Source organism: Nansenia antarctica (genome assembly GCF_963989245.1).
Source record: "Nansenia antarctica genome assembly, chromosome: 8".
Taxonomy (NCBI): Eukaryota; Metazoa; Chordata; class Actinopteri; order Argentiniformes; family Microstomatidae; genus Nansenia; species Nansenia antarctica.
Genome location: NC_137678.1, coordinates 53,084,413 through 53,110,722, shown reverse-complemented (window position 1 = coordinate 53,110,722; position 26,310 = coordinate 53,084,413). Strand labels below are relative to the sequence as shown.

General features: G+C 47.7%; 2 protein-coding genes across 2 annotated transcripts in view; one reads left to right on the top strand and one right to left on the bottom strand.

Annotated features, from left to right (window-relative positions):
* The window catches only part of cfap54 (cilia and flagella associated 54), a gene marked incomplete at both ends in the record, with an annotated part of 69,704 nt that extends 66,187 nt beyond the window's left edge, over nt 1-3,517 (top strand). The window contains 5 exon segments of the mRNA XM_080538506.1: nt 1-107; nt 250-356; nt 847-1,042; nt 1,141-1,218; nt 3,365-3,517. The exon segment at nt 1-107 is cut by the window's left edge and continues 22 nt beyond it. Coding sequence (XP_080394632.1) covers nt 1-107; nt 250-356; nt 847-1,042; nt 1,141-1,218; nt 3,365-3,517 — 641 coding nt within the window.
* Nucleotides 3,518-9,722: 6,205 nt separating this feature from the next.
* On the bottom strand, nt 9,723-26,128 carry caprin2 (caprin family member 2; the record flags this gene model as incomplete). The annotated part of the gene is made up of 18 exons (XM_080538505.1): nt 9,723-10,291; nt 10,433-10,493; nt 10,785-10,840; nt 11,349-11,519; nt 11,629-11,779; nt 12,218-12,370; nt 13,072-13,167; nt 13,715-13,807; nt 13,926-13,978; nt 14,110-14,194; nt 14,411-14,569; nt 16,007-16,309; nt 16,595-16,737; nt 16,935-17,017; nt 23,074-23,312; nt 23,401-23,487; nt 24,829-24,891; nt 25,886-26,128. The coding sequence occupies 18 exons, from the start codon at nt 26,126-26,128 to the stop codon at nt 9,723-9,725; spliced, it is 2,808 nt and encodes a 935-aa protein (XP_080394631.1).
* Between the last annotated feature and the right edge of the window lie 182 nt (nt 26,129-26,310).

The following is a 26,310-nucleotide window of genomic DNA, read 5'->3' as shown; positions in this document are numbered from 1 at the left end:
AGGCGGGGGCAGAGTTGTACCCCTGGTCCCTGGCGACCCGGCAGCAGCTGTGTATCCAGTGGCACTGCCCCACCCTCCTCCGCCCCCCCCAGGACCCCCAGGACACGGTACCAGTCTTTCTTCTCCTCTCTCCCCTCCTCTCCTCTCCTCTCTCCTCTCTTTTCCTTTCCTCTCCTCTCAGGTTGTCTGACAGTCTCTCCCCCCCTCCTCTCTGTCCCCCCTCCCCCCCTTTTCTCGCCCCCCCCCCAGATCCTGCTGCTGTTTGGGTTGAACAATGTTCCTCTGTCCCCCATGAGGGCCACGGCCAACTCTGTGGTGGAGCTGCAGTGTGGACAACGCCCCGTCAGCCTGGAGAGGTGCCTGTCTGTCTGCCTGCCTGCCTGCCTGCCTGCCTGCCTGCCTGCCTGCCTGTCTGTCTGTCTGCCTGCCTGCCTGCCTGCCTGTCTGTCTACCTGCCTGTGTGTAGCTCCTCCCTCCTCACACCTGTACCACAGTAGAGGCTGGTGGAGGTAGAAATCAGAGGACTGGTATGAAGGGGACAGGTTGATTCTGGATGTTTTCTTTATCTTGTGTGATGCTGACCTAGCTGTCCTCTGATTGGCTGACGATGACTACCTCTGTTCTCATTGGGTGAGGCCGTTGCTACCTGTCTTCTGATTGGCTGACGCCGTTGCTACTTGTCCTAGCCCAATCAGAGGACAGGTAGATGTCAGCATCAACCAATCAGAAGACTGCTGGGTCAGCATCACCCAATCAGAGAACAGTTAGCAACAGCATCAGAGGACAGGTAGGAATGGCATCACCCAATCACAGAACAGTCCTGCTGACGTCCCTGTCCTGTGATAGGCTGAGGGCGGTCCATGGGCTGCTGTGCCAGGCGTGTCTGGGGACGGAGCTAGTGTGTTCGCCCCCGCCCACCAGCGCCCCCCCCTCCCCCAAACAACGACGCACCAAGACCCCCGACAAGATGGCCCCCCCCTCCCCCAAACAACGACGCACCAAGACCCCCGACAAGATGGCCGCCTCCAACCCTCACACACAGGTAGGTGTGAGTGAGTGAGTGAGTGAGTGAGCGAGCGCAAGAGCGTGCGTGCGCGTACTGTGTGTATTGTAAGTGGTGTGTGTGTGTTTATGTTGAAGATGCTTCAGGAGAAGATGAGGAGCTGCTGTGCTGCCATCAGAGACCTGCTGCAGCCTGGGACCACCACGACCACTGAGGTATCTCTCTCTCTCGGAAACCTAGGATATAGAGAAACCTAGGACAGAGAAACCTAGGATATAGAGAAACCTAGGAAAGGGAAAGAAACCTAGGATATAGAGAAACCTAGGAAAGGGAAACTTAGGATATAGGATATATAACCTAGGATATAGGGGGAAACCTAGGATATAGAGAGAAACCTAGGATATAGAGAAACCTAGGATATAGAGAGAAACCTAGGATATATAGAGAAACCTAGGATAGGGAAACCTAGGATATAGAGGGAAACCTAGGACAGGGAAACCTAGGATATATAGAGAAACCTAGGATATAGAGAGAAACCTAGGATAGGGATACCTAGGATAGGGAAACCTAGGATATGAACCTAGGATATAGAGAAACCTAGGATATAGAGAGAAACCTAGGATATAGAGGGAAACCTAGGATATAGAGAAACCTAGGATAGGGAAACCTAGGATATAGAGGGAAACCTAGGACAGAGAAACCTAGGATATAAACCTAGGATATAGAGAAACCTAGGATAGGGAAACCTAGGATATAGAGGGAAACCTAGGATATAAACCTAGGATATAAACCTAGGATCTAGAAAGAAACCTAAGATATAACCTTGGATATAGAAACCTAGGATATAAACCTAGGATATAGGGGGAAACCTAGGATATAGAGAAACCTAGGATATAGAGAGAAACCTAGGATATAGAGAAACCTAGGATAGGGAAACCTAGGATATAGAGGGAAACCTAGGATAGAGAAACCTAGGATATAAACCTAGGATATAGAGAAACCTAGGATAGGGAAACCTAGGATATAGAGGGAAACCTAGGATATAAACCTAGGATATAAACCTAGGATCTAGAAAGAAACCTAAGATATAACCTTGGATATAGAAACCTAGGATATAAACCTAGGATATAGGGGGAAACCTAGGATATAGAGAGAAACCTAGGATATAGAGAGAAACCTAGGATATATAGAGAAACCTAGGATAGGGAAACCTAGGATATAGAGGGAAACCTAGGACAGGGAAACCTCGGATATAGAGAGAAACCTAGGCTATAGAGAACCCTAGGATATAGAGAGAAACCTAGGAAAGGGAAAGAAACCTAGGATAGGGAAACCTAGGACAGGGAAACTTAGGATATAGGATATATAACCTAGGATATAGGGGGAAACCTAGGATATAGAGAGAAACCTAGGATATAGAGAGAAACCTAGGATATAGAGAAACCTAGGATATAGAGAGAAACCTAGGATATAGAGAGAAACCTAGGACAGGGAAACTTAGGATATAGGATATATAACCTAGGATATAGGGGGAAACCTAGGATATAGAGGGAAACCTAGGATAGAGAAACCTAGGATATAAACCTAGGATATAGAGAAACCTAGGATAGGGAAACCTAGGATATAGAGGGAAACCTAGGATATAAACCTAGGATATAAACCTAGGATCTAGAAAGAAACCTAAGATATAACCTTGGATATAGAAACCTAGGATATAAACCTAGGATATAGGGGGAAACCTAGGATATATAGAGAAACCTAGGATAGAGAAACCTAGGATATAGAGGGAAACCTAGGACAGGGAAACCTAGGATATAGAGAGAAACCTAGGCTATAGAGAAACCTAGGATATAGAGAAACCTAGGATATAGAGGGAAACCTAGGACAGGGAAACCTAGGATATAGAGAGAAACCTAGGATAGGGATACCTAGGATAGGGAAACCTAGGATATGAACCTAGGATATAGAGGGAAACCTAGGATATAGAGAGAAACCTAGGATATAGAGGGAAACCTAGGATATAGAGGGAAACCTAGGATATAGAGAGAAACCTAGGCTATAGAGAAACCTAGGATATAGAGAAACCTAGGATATAGAGAAACCTAGGATATAAACCTAGGATATAGAGAGAAACCTAGGACAGGGAAACCTAGGATATAGAGGGAAACCTAGGATATAAACCTAGGATCTAGAAAGAAACCTAAGATATAACCTTGGATATAGAAACCTAGGATATAAACCTAGGATATAGAGGGAAACCTAGGATCTAGAGAGAAATCTAGGATATAGAGAGAACCTAGGATATAGAGGGAAACCTAGGATATAGAGAGAAATAATCTTCAATAATCTTCTGTATGTCAGGTTTCACTGGAGGCCAGCCTGGCGACCCTGTGTGACCTGGAGCGCTGCTTTAACCCAGTGGGAGGGGCTACGGTGGAGGGGAACGCTCTGATTGGCTGGCTCATGTCCTTGCTCCCCGACCTAAACAAGAATGGTGTCGTCATGACAACATAACTCTGAAATATGAAAATAATTCAATCAATAACCCAGACATGTTTTACCACAACAAAGATGTTCCTCAGAACACTTAAGGAATGAAAGTAATTAAAACTTTTCAGATTTAAATCATTTGTATTTGTTTATTTTTATATTCTTTACAAATGTTTACATACACTTAGAACAGCCCGCTAACACATGAACACATGGTACAGATGTCCTGTTATCAAACACATAATATAGTGGCATATAGAGCTCCGGGAGTTGACGTCACGCAACCCGAAAATCCGAGTAATGGTCCTTAACGCCACCATTTTGGCAGAGTAGTAGCGGTAGTACAAAGCGGGGGAGCGTCCAGTCTTCCATTATTATTGATGAATTTTGAAACTAATTTTCGCCGATTTCACTGCATAGTGGACATATTCTCTTGCCGGAGGATCTCTTGCAGTTAAATAGCCCGGTTTGGTCTCAGATACGTTTGCAGAAGGCCGGCAAATAGCGTTAGCATTAGCTAACGTAATGTTATCCAGTCTGTATACAGTATGCTGTGCTCTTACAAATGCCTGTGAGTCTGTTGTACCCTTCCAGTGAACACCTAAACTGTCCCAACAGGTGTGACATGCTACTGACAATGTTCAAAAGTGAAATAAAGCTGATGCTTGTGACATATTCCATGTTTTCTGCTGTCCCATGATTCCATGTTTTTGTAGGACACAAGTATGCCATGCTCTGAATGCAGACAGCCTAATACTGTGTGGGGTGACAACTGTTAAAGCAATGTTAATGTAAGACAAACTTAGTTATGCATTGCACAATGTTGATTTATTCAACTATAGACAATGGGGATTGATGGGTGAACTGATACCTGTGAGAGGACAGGGGGAGCAGACAGCTCACATTTCTGCTGCTTGATATAGCTAGTAATCAGCCTGAATTGAATGTTGTCGTGTTGTCGTTGGACGAAGAACCAAAGATATAAGAATTTAAAAATATATATTATAAGAGTGTACTGTAAAATAAATTCTGATTGAAGACTTTTTTGTATCATTAAAAGACAGTAACAGTAAAAATAACAGTTACAACAACCATAACGCCTCCATAATAATAAGCTGGGTAATTAGCTTAGGTAATACCTTGCTAGGTAATAATGTTAGCTATAGCTATCTGACCCAGTGACTAACAATGACAGATATTGACAGCTGACAATCTAGAGGGGGAGTGGTTGGGGGTGGGGTTAACCAGCTATTGTTACCGCCCATTACATGCCTGTGTGAAGGTGTGAAAAAGAACGAAAACTCAGGAACGTGATTTCAAAAAAGAATAAAGTGAGAAAATCCAGTATAATTTAGCGCATGGCCAGGCAAGGTCCGTTGTGGAATGCACTAGGCATGTTGAAGGGGAGATAGACAGCTCCGGAGGGATATAAAGAAATACTGAAATACAATCATAAACATCAGTTCCCTTTAAATCTCATTTTCTCGGCTGATAACAACATCGTTAATTTTATTACGAGCCACTTGGATGAATTACAGTAGGCAGTACGGCTCACATGCCTGTAATAACTCCGCATAACCAGTAGGTAATGTGCGTACGCAAGGTCAATACTCGACGTAGAGCTACGATCGTTTCCACGGTCAAATCGACTCACGTTGGAATTGTATAAATCACTACGTTGACGTGGTTTTCTACGTACGACACGGGTAAGATCAACATTTGATCTAAGTACTTTCTATAAATGAGGCCCCTGATCAATGTTAATGTATCACCTGTCAGTGGTCATAATTGGGTCATAAAGTCCATTCCATTCCATAATAAACTGGTCTTGGCTCATGGGTGTACAGTATGTAGTATTGTGATTGGTTGCAGTAGCTATGTGAATATAGTTAAAGTCTTGTTCCACTGTTGTTCACTGGTAAGATCCTCAAAGGGTGGAGAGTAGCTACAGGACATGCTGAGGTATGGAAAGATTCTCTTCTCGAAAGTGTGTGTAAACATGTGTAGGCCTAGGTGTGTGTTGTTATCAGGGTCAGAGAATGACAGCTTTCCACTGCCGCAGTCCAACTGCACTCTAATCCTCTGGGGTTTCTGTCTCACTGAGAGAAAAGTGCCTGGTTTTGTTTGGGAATATACTGTGTATGCACCTCTGGAGTAACATAATCCCCAGTATCCTTCCTCTATACCTTTCTTTGTTTGGTTAGACTCTGGTATCACACACAGAGCCCAAGATGTTTTGTCTCCAACCTCAACGACCTCCCAGTGGTGTGTTCCTGAGTTATTTTTCTGTTGATGCTGTTAAGAAGTCATTTTATGAAAGAGTCGTATTTCCCTAATGCTAAAGTTGTGCTTGAACCCTGGTCTTCCCTTTGTTTCCAGTGTGCTGTATGTTGGTGGGGACTCAAGTACGGGTAAGATGTGATACATGCAGCATACTGTACCTCAGATACCGTAGCCAAAATAACAACATCTGGTTTGTTGACCTTCTCAAGCGTACTCATTATGTGCAATGATAGTGTCAAACATAAACGGTTATTAATATATCTAGCCTGTGTTCATTTAAATACTGATTCCTGTTAGAATGTACTTGTTATCCCTAATGGTGTAATAAGTGGTATGTTCTTCAAGTAAAGGGATGGACAGTTTAGCAGACACTCTAGCAAATCTCAGGCACTTAGTCCTATAGGCTGATGTGTGATTTTAGGTTTTCCCTCGTGGTTTCTTCTTGGGTTGACTATGGCAAGAGTATTTTCCATGCCAATTTTCTGTTTAGCAGGAAGCAAGGAACCGACTACTACTCTATCAGCCCTTTGTGTGTGAAACACGCTTATCCTTGGTCTAGGATCAGCTGACTGTTATCCATGGTCTAGGATCAGCTGACTGTTATCCTTGGTCTAGGATCAGCTGACTCTTATCCTTGGTCTAGGATCAGCTGACTCTCATCCTTGGTCTAGGATCAGCTGACTCTTATCCTTGGTCTAGGATCAGCTGACTCTTATCCTTGGTCTAGGATCAGCTGACTCTTATCCTTGGTCTAGGATCAGCTGACTCTTATCCTTGGTCTAGGATCAGCTGACTCTTATCCTTGGTCTAGGATCAGCTGACTCTTATCCTTGGTCTAGGATCAGCTGACTCTCATCCTTGGTCTAGGATCAGCTGACTCTTATCCTTGGTCTAGGATCAGCTGACTGTTATCCTTGGTCTAGGATCAGCTGACTCTCATCCTTGGTCTAGGATCAGCTGACTCTTATCCTTGGTCTAGGATCAGCTGACTTATCCTTGGTCTAGGATCAGCTGACTCTTATCCTTGGTCTAGGATCAGCTGACTCTTATCCTTGGTCTAGGATCAGCTGACTCTTATCCTTGGTCTAGGATCAGCTGACTCTTATCCTTGGTCTAGGATCAGCTGACTCTCATCCTTGGTCTAGGATCAGCTGACTCTTATCCTTGGTCTAGGATCAGCTGACTGTTATCCTTGGTCTAGGATCAGCTGACTCTCATCCTTGGTCTAGGATCAGCTGACTGTTATCCTTGGTCTAGGATCAGCTGACTCTTATCCTTGGTCTGTGAGAATCTAGAACACTATCTGGACCAGTTGAGATATTGATAATAGTACCTATTGTAAACTTGTAAACAGTAGACTTGTAAAAAGTCCATAATTGGTTGGCAGCACAGAACATGAGTTCTAGTTTAGTTTAGTCACAGTTTAAGTCAGATGCAGTGTATAGTTTAGGATTACGTTACTGATTTCAATTCGTTTTGTGACAGAAATGCCAAATATGTTATACATGAATGTGCAAGGTATAGCTTCATGGCTTGTCTTCGTCTGCCATCATAGTTAAAGGACGTAGTCAGCCATGTTGATAGGAGCATGATGAAACTGGAGGCTGGCCAATGATCAAATCAAATCAAGTTGTATTTGTATAGCACATTTCTCACAAGATGTGACTCAATGCACTTCACATGATGACAGAGCCGCAAGCAGGCAAAGGTAAAAAACCTGTACACTGTGCAGCCAGGAAAATTCCCTTGCAGCCCTCTACTCATAGAGCGACTACTACCAGTTTGCCTACCAGCACACAGCAGCGGCCCCCAAATCCACCCCCAGGGGGCCCCAGCCACCCCACACACCCGACCCGCCCTACCACCAGCACACCCGGCCCAACCAAGCACAGACCATAATAGCCCCACACCAGGCTAGCCAAGCAGGTGCCCCAGCGGCGGAACAGACCAAGCACGTCCATGTCTGATGGCATATGACACCTACTAATGTCATTTCAATGCATTATAGACCTTTTCTTTACAACAAGCATAACACAGTCCAACGCGCAGGGAATTGCCGACATGCGTAAAAGGGAGCAACACAGGTATCTACCGGTATTTGGCTCATGTGTGAACGGCGAAAATGCCAAGCACAGCCTTCCCATAGAAGGCATGGCAGAGAGCGCGATTCACATTTCCGAGATGGACAATCCTGTTTATTTAGAAATAAATGATTACCTGTGGCGTTTGACATCGGATGATGGTAGACATTTAATGTTATGTTATCTATCTAACATTAGGCTGATTTGTGCATGATAGATCGCACGTTTTGACCTAGTTCCATGTAACATTTCCCCCCCTTGATGGTATATGACGATCATGGCCGGCCCGTCCTACAGGCGGTCGCCTGGGGCCCCGAAAGGCGGGGGGGGGGCCCACTAAGCAGCACTCGAGTTGAGGGGGGATGGCATCCCCCCTGAAATAAAAACAGTCAAAATCGTTCCCCTTCTAAAACGGCCATCCCCTCTTTCCATACTTTGTCATTTTATCAATGAACGTGGTATTACTGCTATTTCAAGGTGCGAGGGGGCACGTACACATGCAATGACATTTTTACCAAGTTACTGACACTGAAGTCACTGACGCTGAGGGGATGCTAAAATTGTCCTCATATGATAAAATCCACCACCTCCCCTGATTTTCTTTTACAACTTGAGTAGCCTACTGAGTATAAGCATTTGCCTGGTTAGTTGTCATGATCAAACGTTACGAAAGCCACCCTTCTCTGCCCTCTCCCGCTTCCAGACAACCCTATATTATAGCACTTGGCTTAATTCAGCCCCTATAATTGAGCCGCTATCACAGGGCGTTAATACAAACCTCATTCACCTGCGTTCATTTTACCTGCGTTGGTATTTATAGAAGGAAGCACGTAGGCAATTTTAAACCATCGGAGCCCGTTTTATAAATAATGCTTACGTCCGTTTAGAAAAATGTCCTTACGTGAAAGTCAAAGATGACGTTCAAGTACTTTTTTATAAATGAGGCCCCGGGACTAAGCATCAGAACCAGATCCACCTCACTGGAATGTGAGCAATTAAATAAATGTATGTTATTGTTGCAAGTATGAGGTCGAGTTAAACAAATCAAATGATATTCCAGACGTGTTCTGTCTATCTGAGGGTTAACCCTAACCCAAAAAGTACATCTGTATGGTACCATGTACAAACAAAACCCCACAACTCTGTTAAACTGCTCATATATTTTTTATTTATTTAGGCACATTGAGGGATCATCTCCTCCATAGTGAATATTAATCTGTTGTGTAGCTTGACAATGTCTCTTGACACCATATCCCAACCATTTCACCCTACACCTCAGTACAGCAAGGCAGCATTGAACATATTTAGCGTGTGCCTTTATCAAGTAAAGTCAGTAACAAGTCATCCCACCCTAACACACAAGCCATTCAAGGATAGTCAGTCAGTCATCTAACAGCAGACATTCAGGAAAAACAAACCAAAAGGCACAAATTCAAGAATTCATAACATTGCAGCCAATGCTGACCTCCTACCACAACAAAATATATATCTGACATCAATATCTGATACAGTACAACAGAACTTACAGCCGATGTAGTGCAGAATAGAAGTTGAACGCTAATTTGGTCAATATGCAACAATCATTTGCGATCAACCTTTTTTTGTGGGGGGGGGGGGGGCAGCCTGAAAGCACCACAATGCAAAATTCATAAGAAGAATGCACAAATGATTGGACATGAAGGGGGAAGACAGCTCCCTGGTCACATGGTCCGGAAGTAGGTACTGGTTGTAAATTAGTGAAAAAAGGATGAAAAGGTTCTGATTGGGTCGACATGCTGTCTGCCTGTCAGACCACATGAAAGTCACAGTTTTCTTCCTTTGTAGTGCAAACCAATAACGCTCTCCTTCACATCCTCCATGTCGGCTCAGTCCTGGTAGAGCAGGAAGCCAGAGAAGGTGCTGTACTTCCAGCTGCTGCCATAGATGGCGCCGCGGTGCAGCCTCAGCCACACCTGGTCCCCCTGGTAGAGCGGCAGGATGGCGTGGTTGCTGGCGGTCTCGTGGTCTGGCGCTCCGTCGTTGGCATAGGCCGACACCATCACCTCCTCGTTCCGCATCATGTTGACGTACAGCGGCACGTTGACGGCCAGCTTCAAGATGTGGAAGATGAAGACGTAGGTGCCGTTGGCGGGGCAGGTGAAGCGGCCCAGGTGGGTGTCGAACATGTCCCCCAGGTTGCTGTGCAGCAGGTCGAAGGCTATGGGCTGGTCCAGGGAGCCCGGGGTGAAGTTGGCCGTGCGGGAGGCGGTGAAGGCCACGCGGAGGGGCTGGGTGAGGGGGTACAGGTGCATGGGCAGCAGCGTGGCGGCGTGGCCCTGGGGGGTGACCGGCACCTCCATGGTGGAGACAGACAGAGAGTCGCCCAGGGCTGAGTCCACCAGGGCGTAAGGCCCCTCCCGCTCAGGGCTGCTCAGCAGAGACGAGTCGCTCCAGCCTGCTGACATCAACACAGACCAGTCAGGAACTTTACAAACCCTAACCCAAACCCTAATTCAACAGCAATCTGACAATTAAAACAACTGAAGTGGAAATATTGAAAACGTGAACATGTGGAATAAAGAGCTTTCTCAGTTACTGGTAGAGTTGTTCCTGGGCCCTTGTCCCGCACGCTTGTAGCTGTGCTGGTATCCGGTTTCCTAATGGTGAAAAACACCAGAGAACTCACACATGCACACTTTATAGAAACAATATTTGACACTTGACATGAAAATACTTTAAGGGCCGGTTTCACAGACAAGGTCTAACCCTTGACTAAAAAGCATCTTCAATGGAGATTTTACAATTAACTGCTGGTGATTTAGTTCAGGAGCAGGCTTAAGCCATGTCTGTGAAACCGGCCCTAACTTACGACTAAGGGAGAAGCCTTTTAAAATGTATTGCAACCAACCAAAATTAAAGAAAAAACTAATTTGGGGAAACTGCCTTACCCTCCCTCCGTACAGGACGGAGTCCCTCATGTGAGCCTGGTGGATGAAGCCTCCCCCTGGGGACAGAAGGCCACAGGTCCATCAAGCCTCCCGATAATGAGGAGTTGGTCAAGATGCAGATGTAATAAAGCCAAACCGTACAGTCGAACACCAAAGGGTGACGCCCCTAAATGAGCTGTGATTGTATGGGAAGCAGGATGTCGTCAACTTTCTTCATCTTCTGTGTTTGAGTCAAAATCAATGATTCACTGCCACCTGCTGTGCTGGAGAGCAGCATCACATCTATGGATAACCCTGTAGAAGACCATGTGTTGACCCGACTGGCTGATGTCTTCCCAGCTCATAAGAAAGTCCCACGCTAGCTGCGGTCACAAAGGGTCTATCTATCACTATGAAGCGATATGTCCAATCATGTAATGTGAAAACTAAGTAGCTGAGGGACAGATAATGCCTGTAGAGATTCAGAGGCTTCATTATGATGTGAATCAAGACAAGGCAGGAGGATGACAAGATGACAGGGGGATGGCGAGAGTGGAGGAAGAAGAGAGAAAAGAGGATAGATACCTCTTTGCCAACCAGCAGAGCGAAAGGAGTGTGGGAGTCCCTTGCCACCACGTGTCATACCTCTGGCAGATCCTCTGGTGTAGTATGATTGGCCAGACCGGGCTGCGCTGCCACCTGATTGGCTGGGGGACAGGAAGATCTGTCCGTTCACCAGACATTCAGACTGGTACACTGCCAGAGAAATAACAGGCAAACAGGTTGGCTGACTTCACAGATGCATTTTGTCTGGAAATAACATCTAGAAATAAACTAATATTACCTGAAAACAGTATGTTCTTACCTGGCTGGTCATCCTCCGGGAGTGCGAACTCCGGGGGGGTCTGGGTGCTGGCGGTGCTGAATCTCAGAACATTGGACTCCAAAAACGGACTTGTGACACATTTGAAGTCCAAGTCTCCACTCGGAGGTAAGGGAGCGTTTACCTTGAACACCTTCGGAAACAAAATGGAGAATGGCTCAATAACAACCAATAACAACCAATATGGCTACGGCCTGCTCATAGAGTTCGAAACCCTGGAGGGATCCATGTGTCTTCTCTAGGGGTTATAGCTCTATGGGTCTGCTCATAAAGGGATCTAGGGGTTATAGCTCTATGGGTCTGCTCATAGAGGGATCTAGGGGTTATAGCCCCCCCTCCCGCCACTCCACTCCACTCAGAGGCCAAGCTGTGGCGTTTTAAATATCGCCCCATTCATTGTCTATGGGATTTTTTTTGTCCGCTGAACGGGGCATTGTGGGTAAACCGCATGCCGTAATCGTCCGTCGGACAATAACAACGCGAGTTGGAACAAGCCGCACGTTTTGACACCTCTCATGTCTACCTAGTGGCAAAACTGCCTGCAAGCACACTTAACTAATGGTTGACTTACGGAGTGCATGTTCCGGAAGGGGGCAGGGGGAGGCATGCTGTGCGGGCGTCTGCTGGGGGGGCTAGAGAAGGGCCGCTCCTGAGGGGGGGTGGGGGTGCGGGGCACCACCCCGTTACAGGGGGACTGCTTCCCGGACTCAGACACAGGCGGCGTCTGAGGAAAGTCAAAGGACATGGTAAGAGGTGTTAGGGTTAGGTTAGGGTAAGAGGTGTTCGGGTTAGGTTAGGCATGGTAAGAGGTGTTAGGGTTGGGGGACATGGTAAGAGGTGTTAGGGTAATTGGTGTTAGGGTTAGGGGACATGGAAAGAGGTGTTAGGGTAATTGGTGTTAGGGTTAGGGGACATGGAAAGAGGTGTTAGGGTAATTGGTGTTAGGGTTAGGGGACATGGAAAGAGGGGTTAGGGTTAGGTTAGGTATGGTTAGAGGGGTTAGGGTTAGGTTAGGCATGGTTAGAGGTGTTGGGGTTAGGTTAGGCATGGTGAGAGGTGTTGGGGTTAGGTTAGGCATGGTGAGAGGTGTTGGGGTAAGAGGTGTTAGGGTTAGGGGACATGGTAAGAGGGGTTAGGGTTAGGGGACATGGTAAGAGGGGTTAGGGTTAGGGGACATGGTAAGAGGGGTTAGGGTTGGGTTAGGGTAAGAGGGGTTAGGGTTAGGGGACATGGTAAGAGGGGTTAGGGTTGGGTTAGGGTAAGAGGGGTTAGGGGACATGGTAAGAGGGGTTAGGGTTGGGTTAGGCATGGTAAGAGGTGTTAGGGTTAGGGGACATGGTAAGAGGTGTTAGGGTTAGGTTAGAGGGGTTAGGTTAGGTTTGGGTTGGTTAGGTTAGGTTAGGCAGATGGTGGTGATGCTTTTACCCGAGCACGAGTCTTGTCCTCCAGGCTGATGGAGATGGGGGACTCCCTGCAGAACAGCGGAGGAGAGGGGAACACCTCACTCTGCTGCAGAGACTCCTGGGAAACAACAGCCCATGGACAGAAACACTGAAGAATGGAGAGTAGAGAAAGAGTGTAGACATAACAGCAGGGGTGCAAGCTTCGGGGGGGGAGCAGAGGCAGACATCGAGAGGACGGACTCATCGTAGCACGGAGTGGAATTTAAACGTGTGTTTGATACCATTCCTCATTCTCCTCCCTTAGAGGATGAGGCCCAACCTATAACCCTAACCCCCCAGATACTTCCTATGAATATTATTTTGTTTAGGTCAGGATTCCAATACCATAACAGCCAATTCTCTGTACGTTTGTCTAGGCACGTACTGTACCTGGCTTTGAGTCTCGGGAGCTTTTAAGAAGTTCCTCAGAACGTTTTAAGGACTTTAAGAGGACATTCACTTTGGGACATTTTCTGCTGTCCTCTAAATGGGCTGAGAGGTGCCATGAGTCGCCTTACATTGTGTAGAAATGCAGGAATGAAAAAGACCCCTACCACCAGAAGGGTAACCCCCTGCCCCTAAGCCCCCCTACACCCATGCATAACAGTACAAATGTGGTCATTTACAAGAGCCAGGTCACAGTTCTTCAGAGACTCGTCTCCATTGGTCAGGTTAGCTCTCCCGCCGTCATCGACTAGCCTAGCAGGCAGTGGGGTGGACTGGAAAGAAGGAAACTACACTGAATGAATTTAACTGGAACTGAGAAATAAGAATTCAGAAGAATCCAGGTCAACATTTCCACCAGATGGATAACCCTAAACCCTTCACAGATCTCACATGCAGCGTGTTGGGGAGGACGTCCACTGGGCTTCTCCTTGGATCCATCACTGCTGTTGAGAACAGAAAGATTAAATATTCAACCAGCTACTGAAGTGTGTCACCGAAATAGATATCATATATACCAGCAGTTAATTGATAATATAATGAATACGTTGAAGCAGATTGAGGTGTGTTGTGGTACCGAGAGGAGAGGGTGATCCAGAGGCGTGGCGACCCAGTTGAGGGTTAGGGTTCGCTGGGGAGCTCTCCCCATCCAGCAGGGACTCCTAGACAGAGAATGGCTCAGAGGAAGAACACATCTAGCCCTAGATGCTAGCTCTAGATCTGGCTCCATCTTGGAGCCTTCTGCCAAACTGGTTTAATCTATTCAGCTTGGTTCAGAATAAAGCAGTGGTTCACAATCCCACCACCCCCTCATGCCGGCACCGCCCCCCCCCGCCCTCTCCCACCCCAAAGGGGCTCAGGGTGAAATAGGTCAGTACCTGCATGAAGCTGTAGGAGCCGCAGATCTTGGTCATCAAATCTTCCAACTTCTGCTTCCGCAGGACGGGGTCCTTAGGCAGGGCAGACGGGGAGTTGAACACCACTACGGGGTTAGGGTCCCCACCAGGTGTCTGTACAGGGGTGCTGCCACCAGGTGGCTGTTGGGAAACAAAACAGTGTGATGGAAAAAACTGTAACTGAACAGCCAAAATAAATACATAAATAAATAAAGTTCGCATTTTACTTACAGCTTTGGTATCCTGCACCACTTCAGACTTCTTCTCTCTTCTCTGGGTGGGTTAGGGTCAGAGTTAGGGTCAGAGTTAGGGTCAGAGTCAGGGTCAGAGTCAGGGTCAGAGTCAGAGTCAGAGTTAGGGTCAGGGTCAGAGTTAGGGTCAGAGTCAGGGTCAGAGTGAGGGTCAGAGTTAGGGTCAGAGTTAGGGTCAGAGTCAGGGTCAGAGTTAGGGTCAGAGTCAGGGTCAGAGTGAGGGTCAGAGTCAGGGTCAGAGTTAGGGTCAGAGTCAGGGTCAGAGTCAGGGTCAGAGTCAGGGTCAGAGTCAGGGTCAGAGTCAGGGTCAGAGTCAGGGTCAGAGTCAGGGTCAGAGTCAGGGTCAGAGTGAGGGTCAGAGTTAGGGTCAGAGTTAGGGTCAGAGTCAGGGTCAGAGTTAGGGTCAGAGTCAGGGTCAGAGTCAGGGTCAGAGTGAGGGTCAGAGTTAGGGTCAGAGTTAGGGTCAGAGTCAGGGTCAGAGTTAGGGTCAGAGTCAGGGTCAGAGTGAGGGTCAGAGTCAGGGTCAGAGTTAGGGTCAGAGTCAGGGTCAGAGTCAGGGTCAGGGTCAGAGTCAGGGTCAGAGTTAGGGTCAGAGTCAGGGTCAGAGTCAGGGTCAGAGTTAGGGTCAGGGTCAGGGTCAGAGTCAGAGTCAGGGTCAGAGTTAGGGTCAGAGTCAGGGTCAGAGTTAGGGTCAGAGTCAGGGTCAGAGTGAGGGTCAGAGTCAGGGTCAGGGTCAGAGTCAGAGTCAGGGTCAGAGTTAGGGTCAGAGTCAGGGTCAGGGTCAGAGTCAGAGTCAGGGTCAGAGTTAGGGTCAGAGTCAGGGTCAGAGTTAGGGTCAGGGTCAGGGTCAGAGTCAGAGTCAGGGTCAGAGTTAGGGTCAGAGTCAGGGTCAGAGTCAGGGTCAGAGTCAGGGTCAGAGTTAGGGTCAGGGTCAGGGTCAGAGTCAGGGTCAGAGTCAGGGTCAGAGTCAGGGTCAGAGTTAGGGTCAGGGTCAGGGTCAGAGTCAGAGTCAGGGTCAGAGTCAGGGTCAGAGTTAGGGTCAGGGTTAGGGTCAGAGTTAGGGTCAGAGTTAGGGTCAGAGTTAGGGTCAGAGTTAGGGTCAGAGTTAGGGTCAGAGTTAGGGTCAGAGTTAGGGTCAGGGTCAGAGTCAGAGTTAGGGTCAGGGTCAGGGTCAGGGTCAGGGTCAGGGTCAGGGTCAGGGTCAGGGGAGAACATTGAGTTAAGGGTTAGAGTTAGGAGAGAACGTTGAGCCCCATGACTTCATCTTTGGCCACTATTGACACCTTCCTCCTGGGTTTACTAGTTCAGGTATCAAGTAACATCTCACCTGTTTGTGGCCACGGGCTGGTTTCTTCACAGTTGCTTTGAGGATAAACCCCACTGCCCCTCTCAACGGTTTCTGGTCTACAGGCTGAGGGGAGGCCATCTTGCCTACAGGCTGAGCGGAGGCCATCTTGCCTACAGGCTGAGGGGAGGCCATCTTGTCCATAAACTCCATGTCCCATGAGTCTGGAGGCTCCAGCTCCTTCATTGCCTGGAACTCCGCCTTCCAGTTCTGAGTGGGAGGAGTCTTGTCAGCCTGACTCCTCCCACTGGGCTTAGTGTCAGGCAAGTAGAGTCTGTTGAGAAACTGGAAATCACCCAGAGAAGATAAGTGTTTCATCATGAAACACACCTAATAGATTACTGTGTGTAAACGTGTGTAGCTTTAAAGATGAAACTGTAGTTTAACACCTTAGGTTGGTCTTACCTCCCTGTTTGGAACGTCATTTGTGTTCAACTTTGATAGGGCTGCAAGGCAAAAATAATGTCCATCTAAAATACATGGAATTTAGTACATGCACGGTTCTTTCGACAGGACTGACAAGTGGCTTTTGAGTTAGGGTTAGGGTTGATGAGGTTAGGGTAGGGTCGCGGTAGGCTTACTAGAGAAGCCAGGAGCTCTGAGAGACGCCTCCATCTCCGCTTCCTTCAGGTTCTTGCTGGGAGGTGGTGGGACGACACGATCAAAGTACCCACAATCCAACAGCTTGATCAGCTGCTCCTTCAGGCTCTTGTCTGGACACATTCAAATTAATTAATATCAAAACAAAAAATAAATAAAGGGCTTACAAATGTTCAGGACACCAGTTAAGAGCGAACACCTGCGCAGGTGAACAGTCATGGCAGACAGGGTCAGGTTTAGACCAACCCCTGGGTGAACAGTCATGGCAGACAGGGGTTAAGGGTCAGGGGTCAGGGGTAGGGTAACTCACAGGTGGATCCGGCCACCGGCTTGTCACGTCCCTCCAGCAGGTCCAGGTACACCAGGGCGGCACGCTGCATCTGGTCCGCCAGACTGGGACACAGGTAGGAGGGCGGGGGGGACGCAGGTAGGAGGGGGGGGGGAGAGGCACAGGTAGGAGGGGGGAGGCACAGGTAGAGGGAATCAGACAGTCTCTCCCTGATACGGGGCCGATGCAATTTCGACCTCCATCCACCTCTCTTGAGGTACCACCCCACTTCTACTTTGTGAAGGAGGACAGCGTGGGTGTGTACGTAGTTTATTTTATTTTCGGTGCAACAAGAAACATGAAACGGTGCAAGGAGGGAACGAAGCCCAGAAGGCTTGTCCATAGTTCCACTCCCGTCAACAGCTAGGTTTCAATATAACATAAAGAACACTTGATACATGTAAATAAGATAAAAGAAACCACAAACAAAATCATATCCATGGGGCAAAAAGGTAGGATAGCACACACAAAAAAGAAGCTGAAAAAAGACACAAGGACACAGTTTACTCAAAACACATCAAGAAAAGAAAAACTGAAATAAGAGCACAAATCATGGAAGGGAAAAAAGTTATGAAGAATTTAAAAGAAAAGAAAAAAAGAAAGAAAGAAAAGAAAACCATTCTATTATATTAACACAGGACCAAGATGAAATGAACAGCTCATGACGATATTAAATAATCTTTCAGTTTCTTTCTGAAAGCTGACCAAGATGTTAATGTGCTAAGTGTTCCAGATTTTTGGACTTCTATAACAAATGTTGAATTGCTGGCTAGATGTTCGACAGAAAGTCGAGATCTGTATCTTGGATATGAGTGAATGTCTGATGAAAAAATAAAGAAACTATGGAAGGTAGAGGGAAGATCTTGCTTATTGTTAATGAATTTGTGCATGAATAAGCATGTTTGATAAATATTCAGTTTGTCAACGGGTAATAGTGAGTATTTCCTAAATACGGGTGCAGATGGTTCAGATCTGTTAGATTGAGAGATCCTTCTGGATTACGAGATCATCCTTCTGGATTACAAGTAATTAGTTGAGATATGAGGGATATATAGCAGCCCAGACTATATTATTTATATTATTATTTTTTTGCTTCCAAGATGGCCGCGCGCTTAGTCGCCGCAGCTCGGGGGGCTACCACACTGGTGTTTCATTGTGTTTTTAAGAACATTTGTATGTTCACTTTTTTTTTTAGTACTTATAGGGAACAGTTATGTATATAGTACCTACAGCAGGCTCGACTTATTAGAAGTCGGCACGCAAAACGACAAGATAGTAACGGCGGATTTCCTGGAGAAATACAGCATTGACAAGGACATCGCCAGGCTACCGGGAGAGCACTGGTTCACAGTCCCCTCCCTGAGATGGAAACGCCGGCGGCGAGATCGTAAGAAAAGGCGAGGCCGCCGGGGAGGCCTGCTAGCAAGGCTGAGGAGAAGCCCAAACAAACCAGCATTGCCAAGCATTTTCCTCTCTAACGTCAGATCCCTGACGAACAAGATGGATGAACTGAGACTACAGGTGGCCAAAAACAACATCGTTGGGGATAGCTGTGTGATTATTCTGACCGAAACCTGGCTAAATGACAACATTGTGGACGCTACTGTTAGCTTAGAGGGGCGCACGCTACATCGCGCTGACCGAACGGAGCTTAGCGGGAAGTCAAGAGGAGGTGGGATCATAATATCGACGAAGGATAGCTGGTGCTTAAACACGAAAACTGTAAGTAGCCACTGCTCCCCAGACCTGGAATACTTGACTGTTAAATGCCGACCCACATACCTCCCTAGGGAGTTTAACGCGGTGCTAATTACATGTGTGTATATAGCGCCTAGCGCAGACAGCAAAGTAGCATTGGCGCGTCTATATGAAGTCATTAGTAGCCAACAAAGCACTGATCCACAGGCTATTCACATCATAGCGGGGGACTTTAATCATGTCGACCTGAAGGCAGTACTACCCAAGTTCTATCAGCATGTAAAATGTGCAACGAGAGGAGAAAAAACACTGGATAAGGTATACACCAACATCAAACGTGCTTACAAGGCTAGTCCGCTAGCTCATCTAGGCATGTCTGACCATGTGTCAATCCTCCTGATCCCTGCATACACTACAATGGGGAAAAGTGCTGCCATCACCACTAAGACTGTCAGAACCTGGCCAGAAGGGTCCGCTCCACTGCAGATCTGCCTAAATGACACCCTATGGCAGGAATATGAGCATGAGGACCTGGAACAGTACACGTCGTCGGTTCTGAACCACATAGTGAACTGCACCAACTCAGTCACCGTGGACAAACGGGTCCGGGTCTACCCCAACACGAAGCCATGGATGACTGGGAAGGTCCAAAAACTGATAAATGAGAGGGACAACGCCTTCTTCGCAGGGAAGCGCACACCGCTGTACAGCTCCACCAGGGCCAACCTAAAGCGCGGCATCAAAGCGGCCAAGGCAGAGCACAGAGAGAAGATTGAGGAATGCCTCCTGAGCAACGACTCCAGGCGGATGTGGCAGGGGGTTCAGCAGATGACAAACTTCAGAGCCAACAGGCTCACAGCCGCAGAGGACGACCCCCTGCTGGCGGGAAAGCTGAACACCTTCTACGCCCGGTTCGACGAGGGGCGAACGGAGGTAACCACAACACAAACACCACTCTCTCCAGCTCTCAGCAGCCTCACCCTCACAGAGCATGAGGTGAGACGCGTACTGAAGGCGGTGGACCCCAGGAAAGCCTCGGGGCCGGATGGCGTCCTGGGACGGGTGCTGAGAGACTGCGCCGACCAGCTGGCCGGGGTTTTCACCAACATCTTTAACCAGTCCCTGTCCCAGGCCACCGTCCCACCCTGCCTGAAAACCTCAACCAGTGTTTCCTCTACATGCATTTCATCGTGGCGGGCCGCCACGATGGAATTTCCCCCGCCACCATTCAGATTTCTCAAAAAAAAAAAAAAAAATTTAGGCCGCTTTTCAGACCTTCACAGCGCTAGACACACCCACAAGCGCGAAGCGACGCGCTTGCAAAACTGTTTTGTGATTGGTCGAATACATCTAGGCTGCGTCTAGTCTACAAACTACGATCCTCCACTCCTATCACCGTGGACACAGCAAGGAGCGAATTCCCGGGTAGAAATATTTCCTCTCCCCGCTGTCAGCGGTAAGCGGTACTTTCCTCCAGCAGCGGTAAATGAGGCACCCTTTGCGGCTTAATAACTTTGGTTCTCCGGGGGTTACGGTAAAAATTCCAACGTGTCCGGAAAGAGTCGTGGGAGACGATTTTTTTATTGACAACGGAATTACATGCTGGAAAAACATGCAGACACAGACAATAAGAGACACACGGGAGAAGTACAGGAAAACATTTTATTTTTTTGGGCCATCCTCGAGTTTTGGCTGAAATTACGTCGTTGTTTTGAGCGCGCGTGCGCGTTTCATGCGCGTGCACGCTACCCGCCACCATTGTAAAAATTCCTGGAGGAAACACTGTCAACTATCATCCCAGTCCCGAAGAAAAGCACGGTGAGCTGCCTAAACGACTACCGCCCGGTGGCACTCACACCAATCATCATGAAGTGCTTCGAGAAACTAGTCCGGGCCCACATACTCACACGCCTCCCGCCCAACCTGGATCCATACCAGTTCGCCTACAGAGCCCACAGGTCCACAGAGGACGCCATAGCGACGACTCTCCACGCCACTCTATCCCACCTGGAGAGGGGAAACAGCTACGCGAGACTGCTCTTCGTGGACTTCAGCTCCGCCTTCAACACCATCCTTCCAGACAGGCTAGTGACCAAACTACTAGACCTGGGTCTATCACACTCTATATGTGCGTGGATCAAGGACTTCCTGACCGACCGCCCCCAGAGGGTGCGGGTGGGCCCCCACACCTCCACAGCCCTCAGCCTCAGCACTGGGTCCCCCCAGGGCTGCGTGCTAAGCCCCATCCTCTACAACCTCTACACCCACGACTTCACCCCCGTCCACCCCAGCAACTACATCGTAAAGTTTGCAGACGACACCACCGTGGTGGGATGTATCTCGGGGGGGGACGAGGCGGCATACAGGGATGAGGTAGAGCAACTGAGCAAGCTGTGCAAGGTTAACAACCTGCTGCTAAACAAGTCAAAAACCCAGGAATTCATCGTAGACTTCAGGAGGAAAAAGTCCGAGATCCAGCCCCTGCTCATCGACGGAGAGAGCGTGGAGAGAGTCTCAACCCTCCGATTCCTGGGACATCACATGTGGGATGACCTGGCCTGGAAGGACAACACAAAAGGCACCATCAAGAGGGCACAACAGCGGCTATACACCCTGAGATGCCTCAGGAAAGAACACAACAAGCAGGAGATACTGGTGGCCTTCTACCACGGCGCAGTGGAGAGCATCCTCACCTACGGCATCTGCAACTGGTTCCACAGCTGCACAACAGCGGAGAGAAACGCGCTACAGAGAGTCGTGAGAACAGCACAGAAGATCACCGGCGCCCCCCTCCCCTCTCTGGAGGAGCTGTACAACACACGCTGTCTCAGGAGGGCCTCCAAGATCTCCAGGGACCCGACCCACCCTGGGCACGTACACTTTGTCAGGCTGCCCTCGAACAGGAGGTACAGGACCCCGGCCGCTAAGACAAACAGACTGAAGGACTGCTTCTACCACAGGGCCGTCAAGGCCCTGAACACAGAAAAGGCCTAAGTTCTGGGCCCAGGACAGTCCGGACGGATTGTATGGCAGCTAGTGCTGAGGCACAAACATGTACATTTTCAAGCCTGCAAACTGTGACACTTTAAAATAACGTGAAAAAATACTTTTGTGCAATATGACAACCCTAGTTGACTATCTGTGCAGTATAGTACAGTGGATTGTGTACATAGCCTTTATTGATGTAAACCAGCTCCTTACCTTCTTGTGATTTTATGCTTTTATGCTTTTTCTAAAAATAAAAAATAAAATCCCCTTTCCTAACACCAGGGGAGCCACCCCTCCTAAATTTCGTTGTTTGGTACCTGTACTGTAGCAATGACAAATAAAGTCCATTCCATTCCATTCCATTCCATTACAGTAGTTGGTATAAGGAAATAAGAAGCTGTAATACTATAAAGGTTAGATGAGCAGGAGGATGGATCAGGGGGCAAACCCTTCTCTATACGAAGCATCTTCATGGATCTCTTGCGAACATGATCAATGTGGTTAGACCAATTCAAACCCTCGTCAACTATAACACCTAAAAATGTAGTATGTGGCACTTGAATAATGTCAGTTCCATTAATTTATATTTTAGAATCTTCTTTGGAGTAGCGCTTGTTTTTGTTGCAAAAGATCATGAAGTTAAATTTTTGTACATTGAGGGTTAATTTATTCAGTTGGAACCAGTTAAAGGCAATTGCTAATTCCTCATGTACACATTCAATCAGAGACTTGAAGTCATCATGTATGGCTATAAGGTTGGTATCGTCAGCGAATAATAAGGGGAGAAGGTTTTTACAAGACAAATCATTGATGTAAAGTAAAAATAGTAAAGGGCCCAACATGGAACCCTGTGGAACCCCAAAAAGAATTCTTGATTTCTTAGATGAGCATCTGTTGGAGGAAACAAATTGCTCTCTGTTATCCAGATAGTTGATAAACCATTTAAGAGCAATGTCTTGCACTCCACATCTATTAAGGGGCGGCTGTGGCGCAGGAGGTAGAGCCGCCGTCTAATGATCGCAAGGTTGGCAGATCGGCGGTTCGAGCCCCGGCTGGCCACATGTCGAAGTGTCCTTGGGCAAGACACTGAACCCCAAATTGCTCCCAGTGAGCGGGCCGGCACCTTACATGGTAGCTTGCCGCCATTGGTGTGTGAATGTGTGTGTGAATGGGTGAATGAGAGGCCTTTGTAAAGCGCTTTGGATAAAGGCGCTATATAAGTCAGTCCATTTACCATTAAGCTTGGAGATAAGAATATTATGGTTGACGGTATCAAAAGCTTTGCTTAAATCTAGAAAGACCCCAAGAGCAAATGTTTTGTCATCCAGTGCAGTACGTACAGGGGGGTATGTACAGGGGGGGGGGGTGTACAGGGGGGGGGGGGTACGTACAGGGGGGTACAGGGGGGTATGTACAGGGGGGTTAGGGTACCTACCTCAGACTCTTGTCCCTCTTGGTGCCCAGCAGGCTGGCGAGGTGCAGCAGGCTCTGCAGCTCCGGGGCGGGGAGGGAGGGGGCGCTGTGGAGCCCAGAGAGGAGGTCCTGCCTGACGTTCTCCTGCTGCAGGCTGCTCAGGAGGTCCTGCACCTGCAGCACCGTACACAGCCTCCTCCGCTCAGCCTCCACCCTCAGCACCTGCTCCCTTCGCACCACCTTCCTCTGGGCCTTGAGCAGCTGGGGGGCGCAGGGCATGGGTAGGAGAGGTTAACAACATGGCCCAATTCCAAACCTTGGAACCCTCAGCAGTTAATCAGGCCCTTACGTCTAGTTTCAGGTCTTCCAGGGTCTTGTGGAGCTCCCCTGCAAAGGCCAGGTTATGGATCACCTCCTCGTACTTCTCCACTGCATCCTAGGACACACACACCACACACCACACACACACACACGAAACAGAGCAACATGTTGAGCCTTGGGATAGCACCCATCAGTAACATTTAGAGATGCTCCGATCAGGGTTTTTGGTGCCGATCACTGATCACCGATCACTGGAATCAGTGATCTGCCGATCCGATATCACCGATCACCGATCACAGCGTCGAAAATGGCAATTGAAGCATTCTATTTATTGTGTAGCATTATTTATGTTTTTAATTATTCTTAACACCATTGACATTGTATATTAAGTATTCAAATGAAATTAGGAGATGAGAAAGTATCATGAATTGACAACCATCTGTTTTATTGAATTCACAACCACCTGTAGCTTACTTCAGGAAAAACAAATAAAATGTGAAAATAAAAATCATAATAAATCAAATGTACACTGTCACATCAAATGTGCAACATTCCACTCGAATGAGAGGAACTAGGGGCTCTTAGAGAACTTGGAGCGTATACTGTAGCTTTCCTGAGGAACAATAAACATGCCCAAACTAAACTGCAACAAACAGGCTATAGCCAAATATAAAATACTGTTTCAAGTCATATTTAGGAGGAGATAAGACAGCAAGTCAGCAATAATCAATAAAACAAAAAAACAAAACATTGCACCTAAGGAGATTTCAGACTCAAACCTTACTTCTGATTAAGCAGCATCACTGGCAGATTAGCCTTGAGAAATACAAGCATCTCAGCGTTTTTGGCACTCAGCCTGTTCCTCTTATCATCTAAAATATGTCCTGCTATGCTGAAAAGTCGCTCGCTATCTACACTTGTGCAAGGTGCACAGAGGAAGACCTAAAACTCGCGCGCTAATAGTTGTTGCTATGGGCCTTAGCCTAGCTTAGTGACTTCCTGCTCGCGGGGTCACATGACGTCGCTGAACACTACCTACACTACGCTCGTGAAGTCGCGCTGGAACTCTGACCAGCACTCGTGGAACGCCTCTCGTCCAATCAAAGCACTCGGTCCCTTTATGACGTCGAGCCCAGTGTGCGCTTCGGCGCTCTCGGAGCGAATCGACGAACGCAGCAAATGCCGTATGATATTCGTGGTATTGAAAGACCTTGCATGCGTTCCTCCGCACGGTATTTCTTTTGAGCAGACATTACAAACTGCATATTTGTTGTCTCTTTCCGACACTGTGTAATATTGCCAGACTGGCGACGCCATTTCTCTATGTAAACTGATCGCCCGTGTTTGATCGGCCGTTTTGAGAACTCCGATCAAAACCGATCAAGGGCATATCGGCCGATATCGATCGGCGCCGATCAGATCGGAGCATCTCTAGTAACATTTGAGACATTCTTACCAGCTGGTCTTTATTGAGCGTCTCTCCTTGTTTCAAACGGATCATGTAGTCTTCCAACTTAAGCTGTGGAGAAAAAAGAAGGCAACATTATCTCATAGCAGGGTTACCCTCACGCGACTACCCGAAACGCAACAGAGTTTAGACGAAACCACGCCCATTTCTGCATGAAACACTGTACACACTGTGTACAAACACAACATGTTTTGTATGGTGTTATCATTAAAATACATTTTACTCCATTGCATTTTGAGAAAGATGACAGGCCTACCCAAGAAGTGGGCTTGCTTGCTGATATCTGAGCTCAAACAGAAGGGGGGGGGGGGGTCTGACTGGCTTATTGTAACCCATCATAATAAAGAATAGGGAGTGCTGAATGGTAGGGGTTGAAAGTGTCTCTGGTGGCTTAAATTACAACTTTAATTGACTAAAAAAACTGCTCTAGCACAAAATGTGACTATCTACAGTAAGGAGTGATATGCTTAGCTAGCCTATCCACCGCACCTCTTCGTAGTTTAGTGAAGGCTAATGTTAGTAGATTAGGTCCAAAGAAGACGCTCAGACAATTGACGACGTTAGCTAAGGCTAACGTAGTCCATCGAGTTTAACATGGCCAGTTGTAGCTAGCTAGCATGCTAATGCGTTAGCATATGCCAACGAAAGAATAAAGATATGATTTATGTTTCAAGTATATGGTTGACACTAGAAGTAGCCTGCAGTGACCTATAAAGTGGTTGATTCAAACTGTCATGTTTTAAATAGCCACATAGTGGCCGAAAATGTATGCTAGCTAGCTAGCTACTGTAAGCTAGCTTGCAGGCTTCGGCCGCGAGCTGCGTTGCCCATAGCAATGCAGCGGCACGTCATGCAGAAGTGGGCGTGGTTTCGTCTAAACTCCGTTGCGAATCGGGTAGTCGCTACCCTCCCTCTCTACCACACTTCCTCATAGCAGGGTCACCCTCCCTCTCATAGCAGGGTCACCCTCCCTCTCATCAAAAGGTTAAAGTCAGGGTTAGGGTCACCCTCCCTCTCTACTCACTTCCTGTCCACAGTCACCTACCTTCTTCTTCTCCAGGTTGCGGATCTTGTGCTTGATGCAGATGAGGCCGTCCTCTATGTACATGTCATAGCCTGGGTAGGAGGGGGAGGAGCCTGCCAGGGCCAGCTGGAGGGGGCTGAGGCCAGCAGGGGAACCCAGCTTGGGGCTACCGGCATTGGGAGCCACCGGCCTCCCCTTCCCCTCGTCTGAGCTCTCTGGTGGGGGGGAGACCTCCAGGGCCGGGGAGGGAGACAGCTGCACCATGTTCAGACCCTCACTGCCAGGTCAGACAGAATGATTAGACAGACAGACAGAGACAGATAAATACTTAATTGACCCCTAAGGGGAAATTAAGGCATTAAGAAGGGGTGTATGGACAAGGTCATTATTTTCATTTCAAGCCTTTATTTCAACTGTGGGACCACTGAGGGAGACCCTGGTTTACA